Source organism: Lissotriton vulgaris, chromosome 3_1 (assembly GCF_964263255.1).
Source record: "Lissotriton vulgaris chromosome 3_1, aLisVul1.2, whole genome shotgun sequence".
NCBI lineage: Eukaryota > Metazoa > Chordata > Amphibia > Caudata > Salamandridae > Lissotriton > Lissotriton vulgaris.
The window spans coordinates 794,845,407-794,871,779 of NC_141689.1; the positions used below are offsets into that span (position 1 = coordinate 794,845,407).

Sequence of the window (26,373 nt, forward strand, 5' to 3'; positions counted from 1 at the left end):
CTAGGCCATGAACTAAAATTATTGCGGGCAGGTCCCCTTTCCGTGTTTGATTGTTACTTTCCCCATCGACCTGCCCAAATTGATGTGGGGTCCCCCTCCGATTTGAAGTCACTTTCAGTTAACCTCAATGTGTTATCCTGGGCAAGTGTTTTGTTTACTTGGTTCTCTGTTTCGTAATCTACTCAAATTGATGGTACTTGGATAAAGGTTAACCCGTTACTAAACGCTACCTAAAACAAGTGTGTATTGCTAAACAGTGCAGAGGCGCTGGGTTTAACCAAAACTTTAATAGTGTTTGCAGGGGTGATGAAGAGTTTTCAAGGCTTAAATATTGCTATAAATTAGATAAAGGTGCAGCATATTGGGAAACTCATGGTTGTTTCGTGGGTGAGTTCGAGGGTACGTCCTTATTCAATGAGAACTGAGCTGACACTGTTGTAGCCCCTTTGTAGGCCTCAAGTCACCTATCCTATTGCAGATATAGTCTTGTGCCCTGGCACTTGAAGAGGTCACCCTCCATTTAGCACACCATGTTTCCTTAAAGCCATGCTTATTAGTTCACAGAAAAGCATATACATTCCCTCAGTTCAAAGACAAGGCTTTGGTAACATCAGGTAATTGAAAGTAAGATTTACATTGAATGTCTTTCGTACACACATCACAGCACAAGTCGGGGGTGGAAAAGGGTGGACTGTGTCCCCTCATTAATCAGAGGGGACACAGTCGTGTTTTGCCCAAGGCAGAAGGAAGATCAGGTATGTCCCTTTTTTAACTGTATGAATACCCATGCAGTTACCTAGCATTTTCATTACTGTTTCCAATGGCAAACATATGCCTTTGTGTTTACTTGCAATGTGGCTCACAGTATTTTTGTGTCAATAGACATCTTCCCCCTCCTCCAGAGGAGCCCATGTTGGGGGTAAACTGTCCAGCACTGACATTAATTTCTTAATAATGTTGGGAGTGTGGTGTTTTGCAATTTTATGGTGTTATGAATTACAGCATACTCGAAACAGAGCACCTAACAATTTGCTCTTTGCAAGATATCCATGAAACGTACTCACTAAAAACTGCCGTTTTTGACTGTAACTAAGAAGGCTCTTTGTCAATACGTACCCCTTTGTGTTTGGGAAAACACATGATTTACAAGAAGTAAAACGAATATAACCTAGTTCAGCATTTCACTGCATAAATATATTTGTTGTTTATGTAAAGCAAGTATACAATTAGGGGATCAATTCTAGCCTAACAATATAAACATTTTTTGTGTGCAAAATGCTACATTTTTAATGCATCGCACAAGACAGTAGCATTACTTGCTGTGACATCACTTCATGTGATTGTCTCTGTGCTTTGCCTATGCTAATTAGTCCACTAGCGATTTTCTCTAGAACTTGTGCCCTGCATATCATCACAAACCTGTCTACAAAAGCAGACTGGGGTGTCCCTTTGGTTTTTATTTCCCCTCTTCCCATTCCTGGTGCTGGTGAAGAGACAAATGCGGAGCACCTGGAAGAACGAGCTGGCAAACAGTACTGCGCCCACCAAATAAACATGAGGCACGAGGGGCCAAGTGAAAGGACAGAAATGGGGGTAGGCCAGAGGCCTATATGAAGGTGAAAGTTACATGGGCAAAGTAAGGAGGTTTAATGAAAGCCCTCAATAAGATAAGAGGTGCACAGGGAAGGCAAAGCATGAAGTGAGGGAGGGGCACAAGCTGTATGAAAAGGGAACTCAGGGCACTTTAATGTAGGCCCAGGAGGCGAGGGTGACAAGCCATCTTGGGGCCGTATGAGGCACAAGGGTGGAACAAAGAATAAAAGACCGAGATGGCAGGGGCTTAGAAGCAGATAAACCAGCCTCTTGCAGGTCAGTGCTGTAAGTGTTCTTGAGCTACAGTGCTCGAAGTGAATGAAAACGCCTTGAGGAGAAATTAAAATGCCTGTTACGTGGTAATGTTGTGGGTGTACCACAAGGAGCTGCAACTACGAGCTCCCCTCCAACATGTTGGTCTTACGTTCCGGGGAAGTGAAAGTGCAGACCCAAACTTTTGAACTGACCCTTTCACTGCCAATAAACTGCTCAAAGCCCAGCCCTGACCAGGAGGCACTGACACAAAGGAACAGTGTCTCAGTGGGGCGAGCTAAGCCCCCCTCTCATCCAAAGCCAGTCGTGACTGTACTGCATGCCATCAGTGCAATCACAGGCCCCAACATTTCAGCACGAAGTGGCATGTACTTCATTTACACTTATTGTCTGGCTTTCACCATTAGGTTTGAAGAGCTGTGTATCGCATTACAGCAAGTCTTTGTCTACTTGTCCTTGGGAAAAAATAGATATTAAAACTTCTTGCCCTTGTGAGAAATCTAGATGTCTCGGGTGTCGGGAGATACAAATTCCCCACCTCTGTTTTGTATCTGTAAGCAATCACAGTTTTCCACCCTGGCTACTACAATTTTGCCACCTAAGTGAACATATTAAAGATCCTGGCCACCACAAGATGTCAATAATCCTGCATGTTTCCTTCCCCTATGCTCTCAAAGCCCTGACTGAAAATCAAATTACAGATTGGGTTTCGCTAGTTAGGCCTTGAGCCAACCATGTTATCGGTACCACTTGAGGGGATGGGTTTTAATATGATCTACTTGCAAGGTATGGTAGCCTAGAGATGAAAAATATATATGTAATAGCAAGACATAACTCAGTGCCTTTTGTGCGTTACCAATCCACTCCCAAGATACCTTCATGTAAATGGAAATGCTTTCATAATTTGTATTTAGAATTTTGTTATTAAAAATTACAATGAGAGTATTTGTGATTATATAAACTGATTATAATTATAATAGTAAATATGATTATATTAAGTACACCAAGTAAAAGGTATACATGTTTTAATTACTTTCTTTTTCCACAGCTGGTGGTGAAAGACCATGAAGAAGACTGAAACAAGCACATCCTGTCCCTCTGATGCCCAGTGTATAGTTCATTTATGGTCAAATGTCCATCATGGAGTTACGATGACAAGCCCGCAGGACTATTCATCAACTGAGATCGTGTGGAAGCACAAACCAAAGTATGACAGACTCATTCATTGAATGGGCACCCTTCACACCATTTGCAATGTCATGTCCATTCTTGGAAACCGATTTCAAGACGCTGGCGTTTGCGACCTTTGCATTGAAGGAGACATGACTGCAGAAGGATCAACATCATCAGTACTAGAAGGTTGAATGTACAATTGTGCAGTTCGAGTATACAAGTGAGTGTATGAAGCTATGCTGGGACTGGCTTAGTTGGAATTTATCCCCTGGGTGGTGAAGAATTACGAAGACAACATTCAGCTAGTCTACTCCTTCATTGAGGATGTTAATGATTTTGCAAAAGACCTACGCCAACAGAGAATAGCCAACCTCTTGCAGAATGCTGCCTTTGTCGAACTATAACAGCTTTGGGATGCATTCCTTGAACATCTTCATCATGACAATGGAGAGCTCTCTGCATTTTGGATGTCGTATGTGGATATTGTTGAAAATGTCTTGCTGGTTCTGCTGCGTGCAGCTCAAAAAGGAAATTGGCATTTACATATTACCGCCTAAAGCCTTATGATCCCATTGTGTTTTACGTATGACAGGATGAACTATGCTAGATATCTTCTGGCATACTATGCCAAAACAACATTACTTTCAAAGAAACATCCAGAGATACACCACCACTTCATCAACTGATGCTTTTAAGTTTAACTGTCAGATGTTAATCTGTTTTGACAAGTTTTAGTCGATCAAGCGTTAGAGGTAACAGTCAACAAAGACACACAGACTCTGGGTTGTACGACAAGGTTCAACCTCAATTCAGGTGATGTGAAAAGTTATCATATGACGGCTGAACAAAGAAACGCCATTTTGGGTCAGATAAGGGAAATGGTTCATAACAACGGATCAGATCTTACGCAAACCTACATAAGACACAAATTGAAAAAGATGAAGATACTGTTACGAAAGCTGTTAGTCTGGTTCAAAGCTAGATAAACCCATTTGTTGGGCCACATGATGCCATTAGTCTCTCCACTGCAAAAAAGACACCACAAGACATAATTTCCGACATACTGAAGGCGCATGAAATATGTAATCAGTGTTATACAGAGTTCAAACGTGAGGGACTTGAGAATAACCCACCTATTAAGAAGTTTCATGACCGAATGAAAATGAACAAACTAAAAACCTTTACTAACATGTCCAAGAAGAGAGCAGTGAACAGCAATGGCAGGACAATCATCTTGAAAGTAGACAAAGTATTATTTGGTTGAATCAATTTGAGAGCACAGAATCAGAACCTTCAAATGGCGGATGTAATCTCTCATCCCTTAGGGCCTTTACCTAGCTTTAGCAACTCCAGGCGGTCTGTTACGAAAGACAAACAAAGCTGTTTTAGCAACATAATTTCAGATTTTTTTTACCCCTGCTGAGGAAATACCTGGCCACACTAATTGATGGTATGGTTCTTGTTCATAGAGTAAAAGGAGAGGAATCAAACTTTGGTGAGGTGGCTATGTCTGTCCTGTGCATGGCTTTGCAGGAAGGAAATAGGAGTCAAATAATTGACTTTGTGTTTGATACTTACAATGAGACGTCTATTAAGAACAGTTAAAGGACAATCAGAGGGGAAGAACTCATGCAATAGTTACAGAGCAGCTCACCTTCCCAGATTGTCTGACAGTGGAGGAAATTCCTAAGCCACTTTAGGAATAAAACAACTCGCATCACGTTTGTTGATAACAAATGGAGGAAACCAGAGTATTTTGTAAAACTTGAGAATAAAACACTGTTTGCGAACTGTGAAGATAAATGCTACAAAATCACATCTGAAGGGAGCCACGAGGTGCCCGAACTCAACAGTACACACAAAGAAGCAGCTGGTCATTTGTTGCTGCATGCTGCACACACTGCTAATGAGGGAAATGCAGCAGTAACGATGAGCTCAGATGACATCATGTGTTTACTTTGTGTTTGGGATTCCATGACAGAATTATGGCTAAATTGTTTCTGAAATGTGGTACTAAAATACGCATGCAAGTCCTTGACATTGGGAAAATAGCTTCAACTATTGTTTAAAATGTTGGGCGAGCTATGCTAGGTCTACACACATTTAACATATATGACACAGTAAGTGCATTTGCGGTAAAAGGAAAAGTGCATTCAAAATCCTGTCTGCCAACAGACATACGCAGGAAACATTCTCCCGGCTCAGAGACAAATGGCATCTCTCTGAAGAACTAATGGACAAACTGGAGCAATTCTCCGGCTTGCGGTATGCACCAAAATCTTGGCTAATCATATGAATGACATGAGATATCACCTATTCTGTGCAAAGAAGGATGAGCTAGACAGTCATCAACTTCCACCTTACAGGGACTGTCTGAAGATACATGCCAAACTTGAAAATTATCAAGATCCTATAACCAAGAGATGTATTTGAATGATCCACAGACACCTAGGACAATTGAGAGAGGGTAGAAGTTGGAAAACACGAGGGAGCAGAGCAAATGGTAGTGGACTGTATGGAGGGGCAGCCAGCACCTCAGACTGTGTTAGATCTACTAGCTTTCAACTTCATTAGGAACTGCAAACTGCCAACAAGTGTCTGCTGTCTAAATTACCTAAAGTGCACTAACATGAGCAGACTTCCCGTCTGTGAAAATCAAACAGAAGCAGAAAATGATGACACCTATCAGATGGGTGATAATGGCGGATAATGTGAATGATAACATTGTGTTTTTTGTTCATTCATGACAAACATTGCCTATGTAAAATGTAACAATTATTAATATTTGAAATTATAAGTGAAAATTATGCATATCATCTATATCAATACAATGACGTTTTATTGTTATTATTTTAAGGACTATATTGTTATTATTACAATTAATAATCATATTTATTTTTTAAATAATATTGAATTTAACCAATCTGGTGGAATTAGATTCATTTTTTCACATTTTATGATGAATTTGTATGCGATTTATCAAAAATATAAAACCCATTATTTTTTTCCGGCTATGGTTGCTAATCCAATAATATCAGACAAAAGTCAAAGAGTGATGACTTGCTATCACATATTTTCCATTTCTAGGCATCCACACCTTGCAAACAAATCATGTTAGAACCCATCCCCGAGTGGTACCAATGGCCTAAATTTGGGGTCCTGGCTCCTGGCCTAAAAGGAGGAAATAACACAAACTAGCCAATAGACCTGAGACGCTGCAAGAATAAGCTCAGTAAATAAATGTTCTCTGCTACTATTGCTTTTTATAATGGACAGTTTGAAAGAATGCACCTCCTATCTTGTCCTTATCACAAAGCCAGCTTCTTTTAGAGGGTTTGGGATTATTGTTCTTTTTCCACTCCTTATCCAAGAACAGAAAATGAGGTATTGTCTTGGAAGGTCACAAAGATCATAGTTCCGTTTACCTTGCACTCTGATTCAAGTTTGAAATTAGTTTCTTTGCGCTTAAGTAAGCATGTCACCCCATGCACAGGCGCCAGTCCAGTGAGTATATATTTACTGTAACATCAGGGCTAGAGCACCGCAACCTGTGAGTACTGAAATACCCTGATAAATAGATATATGAACTGACCTAAGCCTTGTGGAAATGATAACACAAGTGGGACAGGGATCTGGGAATGATCAACTAAAGAACTGGAAAGAGATGGGGTACAACAAGTGGGGTGGCACAGGTAATGGTGTCAATAACCATGGGAGCAATGTGTTACAAGCCTTGAAGTAAAGGTGACAACTGTTCTAAGTTTAGGGAACCAGAACAGTTGCTATATCTTTCTGACTACTTTATGCACAGCGAACTGCTCGTGAGGACTCCATTACTAAAATTGTATCTTTATTCCTACTCTGTGATGATCAGATTTAATATAGGGAAACCTTACTTTAATGTTTGTATTGTAATCCTAAAATATCCATTCACACAATTTGTGTGAAGATTACCGGTGTTTAACACATGGTAGTTATGTCCTCTACACCATGGAAACAAGAATTTGATAGTAATGTATTAGGTTCAAAAGAAAGGCAACTAACAAGAAGATAAGATGCTACCCTAGAAAGAGCTCCTTGTTTGCTGTTGGCCTCCCAAGTTGATTTTCCTATATTTGTTGGTATAGTTGTTTTGTGCTGGTGTTGGTGTCCTTGGTTTTGCAAAAGCTACCACATGAATCTATAATGTTGCCTTATACCACAATATTAGTATCATCTTGCAGTCTTTTCGGAGTACAGCGAGGTGGGCAGGATATGCTCTATAATGAGCCAGTGTTTCAGATCCTGAAAAGTCACCTACCTCTTCCTTCCAAACAATGTCGCCTTCCTTACTGAGCATAATTAGAAAAGCCATCTTAGAAAATTCCTGAATGATCATTCTATAAAAGTTCAAAAGGCCTTCGAAACAATGTCAGAAAAACATCTAGGAGTTGCCAGTAATTGACTGCATGCCCTTTTTTAAAATTTTTATTTCAATTTTATTTGAGGCATTATAAAACTCTAAAATAGTATGGTTTCAGTGTGAAATTAACACTTTTCGAGTTTTACATATAACTTGTACAGTAGCAGGTGTGTTGACATTGATGGAGCAAGGTTTTGCACGTAAAGAGACTTTCTTGGATTCAATCTTCTCGAAATAACGTATAATGCACTAATAAACATGTTTTGTATTACAAATAATGCACCACATGATATTTCTAGTATCTAGGGGAAGCTGTACAATGGGCTTTTTACAAACAGTAACTTGAGTGACTTAAAATGGCCGTTGCAACGCGGAAACGTTTCTGCCCATGCGTCTGTCACACTCATGTGACATGACGTACTCTCTGCTTTGCTTCTGCGAACTAGAACTCAAGATGGCTGCTCGATGTTTCACATGCTAATGCTTGCACTGCTGCTCGTACTAAACCTTGTTCGTTTTGCCTAAGCACTACTGCTATAGTTAAAATAAAGTAATGGGATAGATTAGAGATAAGTGGTATACAGTGCATTTATTTATTCTTTGTTCTAAAACTGTTTCTCTTTGACTTTATTAGCTCGCATTTGGGCCGATGTGTCATTGCTGAACTCCATTTTGGGAAACTCAACGGGCATGTACTGAAATCTCTCGGGTCCACAAGCTATGGCACTGAAACTCTGCCAACGACTGTCTTGCCCGAGATGCGCCTGGGAAGTTCACTTAATGAACTCTCCAGAGGAAGAAGAAAATACAAATGTTATAAATTGTATATCTTTTTGCTACAATAATACTGGGTGGAATAAAAATTCATGGGGAAGTAAAATTATGGGCGGGAACGAAATCCTTATTAATGAATAAAATTATCTCATAACTGGTATGGTGTGATGATCTTTCCTCGCCTTTTGACCAATCAAATTAAGGGAATACAAACACTTGTAACATTGGGGGGTGGTACACTGCCCTAGAAATTGGTATAACTAAGGTAGGCTTAGCTAGTTAGATGGTCTGACATGTCCGAATAGCTGACCTGCCACTGACCCAACGTACTCAATAGGCGATCGAGAGCAGAGGTGCTCGAGGAGCACTCTGTCAGAAGATTAGATAACCCAATCCGGGTTCTGGGAAGGAGTTCAATAGCCCAATTGGGGTCCGACTGTTAGCTGCAGAGAGGGGTGTGACGCTGGCCTTGCACTTTAGCTGTGGGTGCCGGTCCTGACCTGTGGTGGTCCTGTCCTGATCCAATTTGGTCCATACTTGTCCTGATTCTGGTCTGCCCCTGTCCTGTCCTGTCGGCACCTGAACTATCGGGAGTCCTGTCCTTTGTCCCAGCCCGTGACCAGGGTTGGTTTTCACACCATTCTAGGTAAATATAAATTAGGGTGGGTATGTTTTTGTATTGTTTCCTTTTTCTTACCCATCCTATGTTTCAATGCTTAAAGAGAGTACGTAATGTTTTCACATCATCTTGCTTTGATTATTTTCTTCCTAATTGAACGAGCTCTAATTGAATTGGTATGGACTATGACATTTAAGAATTTACATAGATAAAGTGTTTAAACTTTTCACAAATCTGAAGTTATTTTATGAATACAAATGTTTATTTACTGCCTATTATGCTAACTCCCTTGATCCCTTAGGACTCTAGGTACCTGTGACTAGTATTGGTAAGTCAATGGTACAGGTCCTAAATGGTTAAATAAAATCCTGATTAGTGAAGGTTTACTTGTTCAAAGTGTGTATGTTTTTATGGGCCCAGGTGAGTATGGTAAAAAACCGAGCAGGTGAGCCCGCGCTCTATCAAAATCTGAAAGTATACATTGTTTAAGGGAGTTAGAAAGTATAAGAAAGATATCCACACAAATTGAAATATTGTGGGCAGTATATACACAGATCAAATTACTTTACTTAAACCTTCAACAACCCAAAGCTAGTTAGGACTGATGTCTTTTACTTATTTAATTCCATGATTTCACAAAAATAGGCACTATGCAGATCAAGAGTAGTAAATCATTTTGGCAGTGTTAATTTGCTTCCGCAACACAAGAATTAAAGCAGTTGAAATTTGTTATGATGATTTATTTCACGGTCTATTATTCAATGCATGCTGTTGACTCACGGTTCTTTAATAGAGCAAGAGAAAGCTTGTGATTGAGAGTATCAGACAGATGTTCACCAGATTGTTTTTGGATGTATTTAAGTAAGATTCTTCCTCTTGAATTATCACAATATGGATTTAGTTACAAGTGATCGTTGCCTTTGGCTAATCAAATGTTATTCAAACTCTGTGAGATTTCAGACAGTGAGTTATTTCAAAATCAAAACATCAATAAAGTCTTGATAGTGAGCAGAAAGTGGCATGTCAACTGGGATGAATATTTGCTTTATCGAAGAGCAGCTTTCCCCTGGGCCATGAACTAGATTAGAAAAATGTGTATGAAAACAATGATTAAAAGAACAAATAACGCTATTAGTGTCAGGATTGTGATTTCTTAGTCAGGACCAGAAATAACCTGAAACAGGAGTGCAGTCACTGTATCAAAATGCATTTTTCTATATGCTTGATCGAAACATGAAACTTTATCTCCTCAGTACGTTTAGGCATGGGTTCTGATGTTAAATCCAAGCAGTATGTAGCTCTCAGATTCTCCTAAAATTGTCCCAATATATAAACAAGCATTTGCAATGCAATAGGTCTCGCAGCATTTAAGTTTGAGTTACTGGCATTGTAAATGACAATGCTTTGCATAATTTTTGTTTTTTGGTGTCCGTGTGTGCATGGCAGTGGTGGTGTCTGTGTGTGCATGCCAGTGGTGGTGTCTGTGTGTGCATGCCAGTGGTGGTGTCTGTGTGTGCATGCCAGTGGTGGTGTCCGTGTGTGCATGGCAGTGGTGGTGTCCGTGTGTGCATGGCAGTGGTGGTGTCCGTGTGTGTATGGGAGGGGTGGTGTCTGTGTGTGTACATGGCAAAGGTGGTGTCCGTGTGTGTGTATGGCAATGGTGGTGTCCGTGCGTGCATGGCAGTGGTGGTTTCCCTGTGTGTATGGCAGTGGTGGTGTCCGTGTGTGCATGGCAGTGGTGGTGTCTGTGTGTGTATGGCAGTGGTGGTTTCCCTGTGTGTGTATGGCAGTGGTGGTGTCCCTGTGTGCATGGCAGTGATGGTGTCCCTGTGTGCATGGCAGTGATGGTGTCCCTGTGTGTATGGCAGTGGTGCTACGTATATAAGTGTGCTTGGCCTGTGGCCATAGATTAGACTAAGGGTGTGATCAGAGTGTGTGAGTCTTTTGTTTGAGGGGACAAGTGTGCGTTTCTGTGAGTAGAAAGTGAAGTACGCAGTTGTATGTATTTGTTAGTGTAAATGGGTGTAAATATTCCACGCACTTACATAGTGGCAATCCAGAACCCTCACACAACACAGCGGATGAGGGGAAAAATCTTGCAGATGCGCACCTGAGCCAACAGAGATTACGTGGGCGTATGTGAGGAAATGAGAATCAGTACCAATTTGTGTATCTTTGCTTCGGGAGGTTGGATATGTGGCGATGTGTCCATAAGTCCCATGGAGAGACGGGAAAAAGAACGAGAGAGAGACCCAGCGAGCACAACCTGCAGCGTCGCGGACAGCCTGCCGGCTCCAGCTCCCTTCTGCCTCCGCCTCCCGCACTCCCAGTCAGCCTCTTTATCTTCAGAACTGGTCTTTTCAACCGATGACTGCGTTGGGAACCTGGGGACAGTGAGGACAGGAGGCGAGCCTTCACAGATGTGGAATGGAGGAGTTGGTGACGAGCCACAACAAAGCCAGTCACTCTGCGGGTTACTTGCTATCAGAGCTAAACGCAGGCAGTCCAGTGAGTGTGAACACGTGCTATGATTGTCACCAGCCCTCTTATAGACGCCAGAGTTCAACACTGCCAATGCGGTACCGGGGTTACAGGGCAGCATGAGGAGATAAAACTGCTGCAATAAGTATAAAGTCCACATGGGGGCACCCTAACAAACTGTAGGCATCGGTTAGAGCAAGTGAGCACATTTGTAGGTTTTTAGCTGCTACACCATGCAAGCTCAAGGCCCTGGAGATGCTCTGGTACTTTACAACAACATGGAAACGCTAGGTTGCAGTGCCATGCTTTGCCAATATGCCCCCCTTGCCTTTCTCATGCTTGGCCTTGTTGTCCTTGGTCTCAGAGAGCCCCTCTTGTTGGCGAAATAGAGTTGGGGCTCCCGAGAGTGGGGGTGTGGCTGCTGTAACGGGGGATGAGCCGGCTCCTAAGACTGATGTGGCTGCAGCTGCCAGGAATATGAACCGGCAGGCATGAACTAAACTACTGCCAAGACGGTGATGGGTAGTCCGGCCAGCGCTGTAAGGACGGGACTATGCGGTTCTGTCATTTTGGGCTCCTATGATGTATTGTATTGTGGGGAGGAGCTTGTCACAACCTACTGCCAGGCAAAGCCTGTGACCGATAGTAAGATTCCCCCATGAGACATGTCGGCGGGACAGCAGAAGCAGGGCGCTGCGGCTGCACTGCGGAGGCGGCTGCGCCATTTCAAATCAAAGTAGCGAGTCAAAACAGGAAAGCTTAACAAAAATGCATCGCGCTCAAATGTAATGAAAGCAACATAGAACACCTTATTGCCGGACAAAGCCCATGTTCAGCTGTACCATTCACCCATGAGATATGTCAGCGGGGCACAGTCGCTATACTGTGGAGCCAGCGGCGGCATTTCAAATCAAACTAGCTAGTCAAAACACAAAAGCTTAAAAAGCTTTGGAGGCTGACATGATTCAAGCGCTGGTAGGCGTCAGACTGGGTCAGAAAATAAACTCAGCAAAAAGCGGATCCCGTTTGTGGTTTAGATGAAAAACAGCGAGAGACAGCCAGAGATCTATAGCAGCGGCGGAAAGCAGCGAAACCAAAACTTACCAGCCGCGCGCCCCTTGTAGTACAAATGCATTCTAACTGGGCCTGATTTCAACAGGAAAGTTTTCAAGATCTCACTTAGACGTGTGGAATGAAAACAAATAAATAAATAAATAAACCATTCCGAGTTACCAGGAACAGTGCAAGGGGTTTCACGGCTCAAATGGCAGTCTGCGTCGTCCGGCGGCGGCGGCGGCGAAGGAGGGGGCGGGGAGGGGTGCTGTGACGTCCGCCTCGTTCTCGGAGTCCATTGGCCCCGGCCTCGGATCTTCCACGCGCTGGAAGGCGGACATAATTCACAGTGACGCGGGGCTCTCCCTCGGGCGGAGCCCCGCGGAGAACACCGGACTGGCGGTAAGTGGGACGGGGGGCGGTGCGCTTGTGTGTGCGACGGGGGAGCGTGTGTGTGTGTGTGTGCGTGCGCGCGCGACGGGGGTCTCTGTATGTGTGCGTGCGTGTATGTGCGCTCCCGTGTGTGCGCATGCGTGCAGGGAGAAGTGTGCCTGTGTATGTATGCGCTTCCCAGGAGACAGACACGGCGCGCGCGCGTTCGCGCGCGCGTGGCCTGCGCCGATCGCCTTTTGAGAGATGCGCGCGGCCAGGTGCTGTCTCCTGGGAAGCAGAGTCAGTACCAATAGATCTCGGCGAGTACAGTGCTTACGCACTGTATCGCTACGAGACCTAAAAAATACAAGGTCAAAAAGGTTCATGAGCCTGGTACCATCAGCACATTAGGAACACTGTGTTGACCAACACAGATTACTTTAACAGTTAGATGGCCTTTGGCAATTCATTGCATATAAGCAAGACTATGTGGATCTGTGTTTGCAAGACCCCCTTTTCAGGCAAACACCTGTCTCTTTTGAGCACCTGTTTCCCCTCCAGATATTTTTGTAGAATATTTACACATTTGCATGTTATGCACCTTTCCCAAGTCCCTGCTGCAATAAACACGGATTATGACTTTGCCTTTTAGCTTTTTGTTCCTCCCACTAAGGGCCTACCCAGAATAATTTCATTAATTTCGGATCTGCTACCTTTATACTAAATGCATTAGAAAATTACTCATATGCTGAAATTATCCGATTCTGTGCTGCTTACTTTATCAATGTCCTTTGTTGTGCTTCTAGAAATATTATCAACAATTAGATATTTAAAATACATTTTTATGAAACGTCTGTTGAACTTAATTGCAAAGTACATGTCTTCCAATGGATTAATATATAGAGCAAAGTTAATCATAGAACACTCAGAGTTAATTTCTGTATATGAAAATATATTGTCAACTCCAATTACTCTATACAATAAAACATCAAGCATGTTGAAGTTGATTCAGAGCAATGCAAAGTTCTTGCAATATCTACCACCTGCTTTTTTTTTGGAGTCTTTTGTTCACAATGAAGGTATCAACAACTGTTCCAGATGAACGTAAATGTATGTAGTCCTACACCACTTCCACGACTGTATAACCACTATCACAATAATAATTCTCTTTCAAAACGCCACACTTTTTCATATTATGCTCTTTCTCCACTAATTGCCTACTGCTGCCCATATCGGTCCTTTGTCTCTGAGAAACAAGAGATACTTAGAATTCCTATTTGTATTGACTACTCCTTATCGCCTTCCATTGCGGTTCAGAATTCATTAACATACTTATGATAAAATAGATATTGATTTCGCAAGAGTACTCATCTAAGAATTCTAATGCATGCCGACGACCTCCAACTTTCTGAGTTGCATGCAATTATCAGATCAAGTTGAATCCAGGCTCGCCCAGCCTCTTTGGTGACTTTAGATAACCTCCGGGTCGATCACAAATCCTTGTCACAGCAATAATACATTCAGATGTTTGCTCTACCAACTTTCAATGGTACTTTCTGTGCCTATCATGGTGAGCATTAGTAACAGGGAATCAGGATTTGATTCTTGAGAGAGAGCCTGAGAAATTACGATTACATCTAAGGTAGACAGCAGACTAGCAAATTACCCACTCCGACTCCGAGCGCAGTGACGAAAATAACAATATAGGACTCTTTTGAGGCCCTATAATTGGAATCAGTACACTTTAAATCCTTCCACGATGATCCTTTGGAGGGAGAGTCTGGAGCCAGCAGCCATGATAATCTCTGCTCCAATTGCATATATTAAAGTTGCTGTAGTTAAAATGCTCATAGTAGTATACTGCAATCCGGTCTGAGATCTGCAGCGAGGTACCCTACAACTGCCTGTCCCTTCCCCTATCTCTCTGCGCCCTCTTGATGCTCCTGACTGAGTATCCTAGGGTCCAATGCGTTTACTTTGAAACAGTTATAGTGGTTAAAGCAGGCCAGTCGCCTGAATACTTCAGCTGGTAATAACGGAATATGACTTTGGTTCTATTTTGTTGGTTTTGGAAGTGGGGCTATGATTAAGAGGGAGGCTCGGGCATTCATATTGTAGTACTAAAGGTGATCTCCCTACTTATTCATTAATCAAGGATGAAAGTCGGAGGTTTGGAGATGATCAGATACTGTCTCAGAGGACAAGTCCCCCATCAGAATTTATGTTTACTTATTTGTACCTTCATATGTTTCAGCCACCGTAATAATTCTCTTTCAAACGCCACACCTTTTCATAAAATGTTCTTTCTTCCCCGAATGTCTACTCCTGTCCATATCGTTCCTTTGTCTCAGGTGGTAGCACAAGCAACTGTGTGAGATACAAGACCAATATTCATTCTAACTTCCGGAAAGAATCTTATAGATGTCTTTATGGGAGCTTGATGTTCACAGGTCACCTTTTCTTCCCGGGTGAAAACAAAAAGTCTTACCTAACTAATAGGATAATTAAGCTTCATTCACATCACTAGGGGTGAACCTGTTCAAGCAATAGAATAGTGTGTGTCAAGGTCTCTAAACAGGATTTCGTTCCAGGGAATCAGGAAGGACCTGAGGTGCTCCATTATTCTAAACCGAAATGTGCTTTTTAAGCCAAGTCAAGATAGCCTGTCTCCTTCATTGCAAACACCCAAGGGGAGAATATACAGAATACTGGCCGAAGTAAGGTTCATAAAACCACAATGCCATACATCTACTTAATAGAACAGGAACCCAACTGTGATCAAAAGGGCTACGATAGGAGTATATGCCAATACGCTGGTCTCTATAAAGAACATGTTGCTGACTGCATGGCCCTCTCAGCAGATTTACTGGGTTCGGTTTCCATGGTTGTTGTCACAGTGAGGGAAATAATGTAGGCTCAAAATATGTGAAAGATTTGGGATTTCCACAGAAATAACCTAGGTTCATTACAGCTTCCCCTGGATGCAGTAGGCATAAAGCACATACAGAGCCTGGATGTGCGAAGCATCGGCTATGGCTACCAATGTGGTGCTAATCTCTTCAGCTTATTTCTCATGCATGTAACATCTTTTCAATAAATGGTAAAATGACTGCAAACGCCAATAACAAGTTGGCTCCTTTAAAGCGTTTGGGTCACCCTGAGGATCAGAAATTCTAGGGAATGCATTCAAGGTATTTCTCCATCACTCTGACCAGAGACCACCTTCCAGAGACAATGAATCCCAGTTCATCCATGTAGCTAGCATACAAACTCTGCACTGTCCTCTTACTCAGAGGTCTACTTCTGGGTTGGGCCAGTCAGTGGATAAACGACAAGGCTGCGTTATTGTGCAGAGTCATTTTTGAGGAATGTATGTTAACCTACTTAGAATGTCAGCCTGTTGTGAACAGCTTCTAGACCAGTGGTCAACATACAAAAATACAGAATGACGGAGATGTTTTTCACACAGGGGTTCTGAGTGGCATGAAACAGATAAGAGTAAAGGTCAAGCTGTCTATGATGCCACTCCAAATCAACAGGTAACAAGACATTCCTGTTATTTACAGCTACCCATCGGCAATGTTGTGTAATTTAAGACCCCCCGAACCTTCTTCCCTGGCTGAGATCAGCAGCGTAAGGGTAGGGTGCCATGGAGAAGCAAAGCACAATATGGCTTCACCTGCATCATCTCACTATCATGTGATGTGCATAATGCAAAATTATAAATAACTAATGTCCAGCTAATTGTCCAAACCACATTCTGGCAATCCTTCTCCTCTCTCACTCATCTGCAAAAAAAGCCTGGCTTCCTGACATCTCCCAACATCTACCTCAGCACTACCTTTCCGTACCCCTCCTAAATACTAACAAAAAAAAATAAACAATACCTGGTATCCAGCGATGTATCCACATAAACATCTACATTTCCCTTCCCATGAACGACCATATATTATTTCTGGTGTGCTGTCGCTCATTCCACACCGCCCTCGCTTCACTATGCTTCTCTCTACCCCATTAAAATAAATTAGTATCTGGCGTTCTGTCATACGTGCCTTTCCTCCCCACTCCGCCGCTGTGGGGCAGCACTATTCTAACAGGAGCGCGTCAGCGTACCCTGGAATCTCCTGGTCAACAAGAGGTCTCTGGAGACCAGGGGTTAACGGGGAAGATGGTGGCGCCATCCGCATTCCAATGCCTCTCACAGGTCTGTGGAGAAGCAAGAGATTCAGATGACCATGATCTGCCAGTCTGGAACTTCGCTTAGATCCTTGTTTTTGTCAGGCGAACACAGGGGAAGCAAGCAGATCCCTTGTGATGTAACAGCAGTCGAAAAAGAACTCTAATTTTAACACTGTTGTTAGATCATAGGAGCGGGCAGCTGGATTTCAAATCCAGTATTCACGCTAATGGCTCTCAATGAGCATCACACAGCAAAGAGATCCCTTTGTTGGTTTAGATGAATATCTTATCTTCATAATTTGTATTGCTTGAACAAAGATTTCTGTTTCCAGTATTATACCCCTTGGGCTCCCATTTGTTCACAGAAAAACAGAATGAATGGAAAGTCCCATGAGGTTTTCCACTGCATATTGAGGTGGGGGAATGAGTCCTGAAGTGGTTGTCATTCCCAGAAAAGAAAGTCTTCCTCACTATGGTATCCAACACAGCCCTTATTACCAACAGTCTCTAGTTGCTTATACGCGCCTTCGCTGAATTGGTCTGTGCATCTCAGATTTCCAAGCTTTCTTTCATTAGTGCGGAAACCTCTTCAGTCCCGGCTGGAGAGGACGTCCAAGCTGAGGGGTGGGTTAAGAACATTTAAGACAATTCAGGGATGATGCTAGATGTGAAAAGGTATTCAGCATTTATCTCCCAATGTCTTGGTGGGCCTTAGATACTAACAAGTAACAGGCACGTGATTATGCAAAGCGTGTCTCTGTTTATGGTACTTACAATAGACCTAATAAAAATAATTGCATCGTACCCTGTGTTTATATGGTCCAAGCTCCTCTTTTGCCTCTTCACAGAGTGGGCATGGATCCTAGAAAATGAACAAAAACACAGTCATACCTTCTAGAATATATCGATTTCGGGGAGGCATGTGCTGCAAGCAATATACAGAACAGTGGAGAAGTCACAGAATGGCATAATGCAACACATCTATGCAAACGAACACCCCCCCCTCCAATTTTACTGACAGGATTTTTCAAACATTAAAAATAAAGGGAATTTTTGCTGTGCTGAGTATAACCTTTAACACTTTGCCATCTAATCCAAATAGTCTGATGAATAGTTGCACAATCATGAAAGCCTTTGCACGGCAGCCAAGAAGAAAGGTAATTCATAACTGATACACAGTAGTGAGGCGAGTATGTCCCAGCCCCTTGGAGTTCAAGTAATATGTCATAGGATACCCATGATATTGTTTGATCTTCCAACAACTCAGATGTTTAAGGCAATGGTAACAAACTGTGTAGTTAATATGCTTGCCATATATCTTATTTATAAGGACATATTTCTGGTGGGAATGCTTAGCAGTATGGATACTTTGAGGGTAAGAGAATTAGTGAACTGGAGTTAATTAAAAGGGGTACTTGGTCAACCTCTGAGTGTGGAGGTAGAACAGGTAGCCATCCTCGGAGGAAAGACTCAGTTCCAGCAAATTAAACCTGGGCTATTGATGGATGATAAGCACTCCTCCGCTGCACGCTAACCTACCAGCATCCTGTATGATAAAGAACAGTTACTATAAAGCATGCCCCTTTTGTAAATACTATGGTGGTCATATCACATGACCAATTGGCTCCGTTTTGTCATACAAATGACCTCATTGCACAATTCACAGTGTGCTGTGGACCAATGAGTGGGTGTTACACTACAACATACACTCCAGAGTGAGGTGACCATAGACAACTATGGTCTTCACTGTGGAACAGATACCTTAATGTTTAGTGACATTAAGAGAACTTCATAAGCTTCAAAAACAATTCCAACACAGGTCGTACCTTGGTAAACAGGGTCAGCACCGGCAGGCCCCCGTTGAAAGTCACAAATCTTCTAAGTAGAGGGACCGAATATTTTATAAGGCCAAACCACTTGCTTTTAAAATACAACATCTGTAAAAACAGAAGATGAAACAACTCGTTCATACTTGCACATTAAACACCTGTTTGTAGAAAAAGAATACTGCATGTTCATTTTGACATTACCTACAGTATATACAAGTGCCACCACGTCCATGACAGAGTGCTTTCATGCATCCAGACTGATTATGAATGACCTGTAAATTCCAAAGGGCCTAGTAAATCCTATTAAAATTCATAATTTGTGTGAAAATCCAAGTGTATAATTCCCATAGAGCCGTTAACTCCTATCAGAATTATAAGTTTTGGCTTCTCACACAGAGATTTAGGCCCATGAAAGGAGCCAAAATCTCGAAGTGAAACTCTCGGGGAAAACGTTACAATCGGCAGAGAAAACACTCTTGCTGTATGTTATTACCTAAAATCTTGTAATATCCCTTATTTTCCTGCCCTCAACATTTCAACAGAAGACCTGTAATGAGGGCATCCCTCAGGCATCTACTGTGCTGATGGCTTCTTGTAAATATGATTTTGAAACATGACCCCATATTCCCAAAAAATGACAACGTTTAATAAACTCAGTATTAACACATGCTTCGCATATTACAAGCTATAAACTTGTTTACAGTTCCATATTTTCGAACGGCTTGCTGCTGCATTATATGAAGCTAAAATTGATGTTGACTTATGGTGGAAACCTTTGATAAATGCTGATCTGTAGCTGTTGGAATTTGGGACTTGCTTGTTGTTGGAGATAGTAGCTATGTAGCATCTGGCCCTCTTGTGATTTGCCCCTCATTCTCAAAGTTACTACTGACAGATTCCAAGCAGACAAGTGAGCTACTTAGTGTAAAAGGTAGCGGTACTCTAGGCATTTGTGATAGAACATGGCTCCTGATTCCTGAAGGTAGGTCAAAGCATTAGGAACAATCCTCAGGGATCTTTCTTGCTTAAACACACAAATGCTATTACCAAGACAGTTCCCATAAGTACTTAAACACTGTACAAGACAATTGCGTGACAGGTTATGAATAGATGAATCTTTCTTTTGTGGGAGAGTTCCTTAAAGTACTTCATTTTAGCTCAGGGCAATGACTTGAAAAATTATCAAAGCTTCCTTTACACAGGCAGGGGTGTGGAATTTATTAAAATGTCTACTTGTCGTTGGGGCAGGTTTCTTCATAAATCTACTTGTCCTGTAAAAACATCCACTTGTCCCTTTGGTGCCATGTAGTGCTGCCACAAATTATGGCAGCAATCTCATTATATAAGAGCTCTTATATAGCCTCTTTGATTATACAAGGGCATATACCATAGTGTTTGAATACTAGTAATCATTTTATGTTGCCACGTTTCTGAGATCTACATACTGGGACTGATGATGGTGGTAAGCAGTAGTTCCAGGGTTGGAATGCCCTTTTGAGTCTGTGCAAACCTACTAACTTGCATGTTTTAAGGGTTTTCAACAAATCTTCTCTAATCTTTCCCATACTGGGAAATGTTGGAAATTTACTCCTGAGTGGCAGACGTAAACCTTCTTTCAGAGTTGGAAAAAAAGTAGTTGGAGGGAAAATGAACTTTGAAACATCCAGGTTTTCACATGAGCAAATCTACACATGCATATTTACTCATGCTAAAATGCAGTTCAGAAATATTTTGTAGAAGTACAATTTCTTGGCCTTTAATGTAAATTCTTGTGAATTCACGAAAGCCATATACCAAAGGTGCACTTTTGAGATTTCTTTAATAATTGGACCCCTAATTTGGTCTGGCGTTAACTATGATCTTTTGTGTTTATTAAAATTCTCTCTCTCTCTCAGAATCGGCTGGCTTCACTGTGACCGCATTCTGCTCTTTCACAAGGAGCATATCGGTACACAAAGTAGTTTTGTTCAGTGCCAGTAACTAATGTGGCAGTGTGTGTGCTTTTTTGAGACCATACACAATTTTTACGTTTGCCAATGTTTGTTATAATGGTGAGGGCCCGGCCGCTCTCACATCAATAAGGTTTTACAAAAGCCATGCCAAAACAAGTCACGCATTGCCAAAACTAAAAAGATGACCACCAATGTCAGACCTACTAGCTTTGCCAAGGCTTGTTTATTTTTGTTTCCCATAATCTTATTGAAACTGGTTACACAAATTTTCAAATATGAATATTTTTGGGAAATACTAGCATGCATTAGCACATTTTACTAAATGATGCTGCAAAGAAATGGTACCTGAAATTTTACAGTAGTTTAGCAAAATGTTTTTTCCCTACTTTCATTTTTTAGGAACATTTTATATTGAAAGCAAAGAAACATTAATCTTGCTTTCAAGCTTCTGCAAATATTTGCATCTATTCAGAGAGCCTTCTATGAGCATCATGCATAGCCCCGTGTTGCTAAACTTTGAAACCGTGTGCACTCATTTTCATACTGGAACCACTGTCAGTAGTGCAGTCAGAACGTACATTTACTTAGAGCGCTCACCCTAATAATAAAGGCTTTCAATTAATGAACCATAAATAGAAGTTTGAACAGCATTAACACATGCACACAAATATTAACTTAACCACAGGCAGTGCCCTTCCCTGATCTTTAATGTGGTACTGCAAACTGGCAGCCGAAGGGTTTGTGCTGCAGGGGTTTGGGCCTACTTGTCCCAAGGACAAAATACACATTAAAACTTGTTGCCCTTGACCCCAAACAATATGTCTTGGGCGTTGGGCTATAGGAATTCCACATCCCTGCACAGGTGAGCTTTATCCTAGCCTTGGAAGTGTATTGCATTGAATAATAGAATCTGGCTTGAGGTGGTGGTGCAATAGCAATGTTATATTCTCTGAACAACAGACCACCTCAAATCAAGAGGCATTTCTGCAAAGATTTCTCTATCCCAAGTATTAAATCCTATCCACGAAGGCGTGAAATCAGGCCTGGGTATGTAACCATCTGCCTAAAATGTTCCAATTTTTCCAATTCTGTTGCTCCTATGCTTCATGCACAAGACTATTAAAGCTGAAAGCACACTTGTCAAGCTGCCCTAAAATGGTAACTTAATTTACAAGTACCCTCTTTGTGGGATCTTAAGTCATGATTTACCTCATCTTCGAACAGGCCCAAGTACTGAAGTAGAAGAGGCAATCCAAATGCCTACGACAGTTGAAGGACTGATTTTAACTGTTCTCTACAGTTTAATTTCCACACACAATTTGTCACAAGCTTTTTTAAATATTTCAACTGGCAAAGCCAAGCCAATCATGAGACCTGCTATACACAATATCTAGTCAGTGCGTTTTGCTACTCACGCAATTGTTCAGGCGCACTCCCAGCCAATACCCATCACAACTCAAAATGAAGGCCAACTCCCAATGCAATCCACGCCATACAAACAATATGACGGACCCACTTTGCAGAAACCATCTCAGTAATGTAGAAACAGTAAAATATAGCAGCAGGCCACAAACATGTATAAAGGATTTCATATAACAAGAACTGACTCTTTGGATAACCCCAGCACCCAACGGATTCCCCCCTCGCACCTCCAGCGCCTTGAGACCCTCGCCAGTGAGTAGCTGCGCTTCACAATTCCGTGATTGAATGATATACCTAGTGTTTCTCACTCCGACCTTTGATAAAATACATCACACAATCCAATAGTTACTAACTGCAACTGGACTATTTATTTTGGCCTGACACTAATCATATACACAGAAGATCAGAATTAAGGACACTACTATATTGTAAAATTATCATAATAAAATAGACTAACAAAATAAACACTATTTGAATCTGTAGAATTCCCTAGGAGCAGCCACCCCTAAAGTTGCTACAAGTGCAAAAAAATAGTGAAACGAGTTATGCAACACAGACTCAGTAATGCTCTAATTAAGGAAGACTCGAAGGAGGATGCAATATTTAAGGCACTCAATACATTTCGACACCAAAGTGATCTAAATTTTGCGGGTGCGATAAATAGCACCAATTATTACCTGACAAATGGGGCATAACATGCACATTTTATTGCTCACCAAAATTTGCATCTCCCTTCAGTTACCAGTAATTTCCCCCTGTAAATATGTCCCGGTTTGATCTGCTGAAATTTACAGAGGCAAAATTGGGAAGGGAATGTGGCACTTGCTGCACAACTCATAATTTCACTACGTGCAGCAGCAGGAACTAATGCTCATATCAGAATTAGTTAGGCCAACCTCAATCGGAGCAACAGTGCAATGGGCCATTCTTTTTCTAAGAAAGTTAAATTGCACTACATACCATCTATTCCCTCTAGGACTTAGATTTTGCAATTCACTGTGGCAAATTACAATTAAAAAAGCATTATCACACTCAAAAATCAGTGGTCATCTTCTACTCATAATCAATTGTTTTAAATGACAATGCAACACATATAACCACTCTCACAGAAGGGGGCCCTGAAGCAAATAAAAGAGGAAACAGCGAAAATAAAAACTACAGTCATAACAAAAATTCTCTGCCTGTATACAAAGTCACAATGTGCTAATAGTCACTTGATGCCGTACCACAAACATGAAAAGACTGGCCTTCCAAAGTATGGTACAAAAGAACATTGAATACCAAAAATATCAAATGTATTTAATGAGTATAATTTTACAATTTATATAAACATAGTCCAAGCACATCACACATCTCACATACACACACACATTCGTTCGACCAAGAAGACAAATACCCATACATACTCATACGTCATCCAAAATACGGGTTTCACGTTTACAAAATATCCAACCGGCTGGTGGAGACCTTGTGTGTCAATCCTGACGCATTGCCAAGAATCATTGATCGCTACAATTTAATTACTACAATTTGATTTAATCTACTGAGACTTCTGCCAATTGGCTGTCCACTCATCTTACAGACCCGTTCTGCGCTAATCTCAGGGTCGAAACGTCGACATGCCATATATGTTCGCACAGCCCTCATGATCACAATGTAATTCAATATTGGATCTTGCAGCACATGTGCAAAAGAAACAGGACAAAACTCTTCTCAAAAAAATTTCCCCTCCCGCTTTTTTATTCGACATGAACTTGTCTTGTATATAGTGCACTGTTTATATCCTGTAATCACTATATGTCTCTATTTCACCACAGTCATTTGTTGTTTCCTGAAGCAATTGAATGTGTAATTGTGACAGCCATTAGTATTTGATACTGATTCATAATACATTATTGATTCTTATTTCCTGTGTTTTTCCTCTTTTAATTTAATCTTCCATTTTCTTGAATCATTGCTCTATGATGTGTGAAAAAGTAATTGCTCTCTGTGTTTGTTAACAGTACCCTAAGCAACTGCACTCATCCCGACAGAACCAATTGTTTTTGTTGAATATTAATACCCAGGTTCTGAGGGACACCGGATGGCCCATTTTGTTAATATAGTGCCAAAAGATAGGCACAATCGAGGACCTATATACACAGGTCCTCTGAATGTGCACAGAAACCCTACTAAATGATGTCTGCCTTAGCCTGAGAGTTCCATTAAAGTAAACGTTGAGCCTCCTTTTGCATTCTTTTTGTAATCCCTAATCAAGAGATCCCCAGGGATCCCCCTAACTTTGCTCTCAACATGTACAAGGATTATTTGCCCCACCGCCATTGATCGAAAACCTAAGCAGAGGCCCTGATGGTAACCACTGCCAACAAAAGTTTGGTTCCAGATTTTATAAGGCCTCTTGCTGAACTATACAAAACAGATTTCCTCTCTGAAAAGCTTTCTGACACTTCTGTGGACAATTTACATATTAACCCAGAGGGAAAGAGTACATGCAAACAGAGAGCATGCAGTCCTGGAACTATACTGACAGCATGGTAGGTGTCAACAATTGTACCTGTCCAATTTTCTGGAGCTGACTGCAACAGGTAAGCCCAGACATGGGTTAGTTGCTCATTTTGCCACAGGACTTAAGTTATACCTCTCCGATGAGACCCAAATAGGCCCCAATTGGTCTGGGGTTATTTGTGTTCTCATCTGAAGGGGACCCAGCCAGGCAGCTTAAGCTGCAATTGTTCTACTGGAACAGAACAAAGGCTAATTTGCTCATATCTTGTCTCTGTTTAGAGTGGCAAAGTGGGCTAACAAATTGGACTAGAATGCAGCCCAAGTAATTGCAAGAGCCCAGGGATGTGGAAATCCTATAGCCCGATGCCTAGGATATATTGTTTGGTGTCAAGGGCAACAGGTTTCATGTGTTTTTTGTCCTTGGAACAAGTAGGCCCAACCCTCTACAGCACAAAACCTTTGGCTGCCAATTACAGTATCACATTATTGATCAGGGAAGGGCATTGTCTGCAGGTAAGGTATTTGTGTCCATGTGTTAATGCTGTTCAAAGTTGTATTTATCGTGTATTAATGCAAAACCTCTATTATTTGGGTGAGCGCTTTAAGTAAATGTTGTAAACTCGGACTCCACTACTGACAATGGTTCCAGTATAAAATGTGTACACAGTTTTCAAAGTTTAGCAATACGAGGCTATGTATAATGCTCCCAGAATGCACTCCGATTAGATGCAAATATTTGCAGAGGTTTGAAAGCAAGATTGAGGATTCTTTGCTTTCTAAATAAAATGTTCACAAAAGTAGGGAAAAAAAACCTCTCTCTAAATTACTGTAAACTTTTGGGAGCATTTCTTTGCAGCATCATTTAGTAAAATGTGTTGATGTATGCTAGTATGTCCCGAAAATATTCATAACAGAAAATCAGTGTAACCAGTTTCAATAAGATTATGGAAAACATAAAAATAAACAAGCATTGGCAAAGCCAGTAGGTCTGAGATTGGTGGTCAGCCTTTTGGTTTAGCCAATGTGTGTCTTGTTTTGGAATGGTTTTTGTAAAACCTTATTGGTATTGGAGGGGGAGCTGCTGGGCCCTCACCATTACAACATTGGAAAAAACTGTTTTTGGTCTCAAAAAGCACATATTGCGACAGGAGTTTCTGGCACTGAACAAAACTATTTTGTGTGCCGATATGAGCCTTGTGAAAGAGCAGAATACAGCCGCTCACAGCAAAGCCAGGCAATAAGACAGAAAAAAAGCGCGACACAATTTATTTATTTTTTTAATTTGTTTTTATTGTTGCATCACATAGCAATAATCACAGTCATATTCTTCCGTTGGCTGCAGCGTCAACATTCTGCTGCAGTCAACCAATAGCGCAATATTTTCTTTTTTATTAAACAAGTCTTAACTTTAAGGTCATCGATTGGATAGTTGGTACCTTTTAGATAGAGTATTAGAGCATTCAAATCAACCATTACAATGGGCAAAGCCTTTAATACCACAATTTGCAGATCTATTATGCCAACCCTACGAGCCCAGCAGACCCTGGGGCTACCCTGTCTAAACCCTTCTCCACATTCCATTCTCCCCTACTCAGTTTCCTCCTCATCCCCTGAGCTATCCATGTCTTCCTCTTCCGGCAGCGGCTCACACAGCTCCCCCCTATATGTGTTCCAAGGTGTCCATATTTTGTTCCATTTACGTGGGTTGGCCTTTGTTGGTACACTGCCCGTTCCACCACCATAAGC

The 26,373-nt window shown here is 41.5% G+C and overlaps 1 protein-coding gene across 1 annotated transcript in view; it reads right to left on the reverse strand.

The window, feature by feature from the left end:
• Window positions 1–26,373, reverse strand: part of C3_1H5orf63 (chromosome 3_1 C5orf63 homolog) — a 47,522-nt gene that overhangs the window by 10,494 nt on the left and 10,655 nt on the right. The window contains exons 2-3 of the mRNA XM_086961112.1: window positions 18,746–18,856; window positions 17,725–17,781 (exon numbers count right to left, since the gene is read on the reverse strand). Coding sequence (XP_086817238.1) covers window positions 17,725–17,781; window positions 18,746–18,856 — 168 coding nt within the window. The remainder of the gene's footprint in view (window positions 1–17,724; window positions 17,782–18,745; window positions 18,857–26,373) is intronic.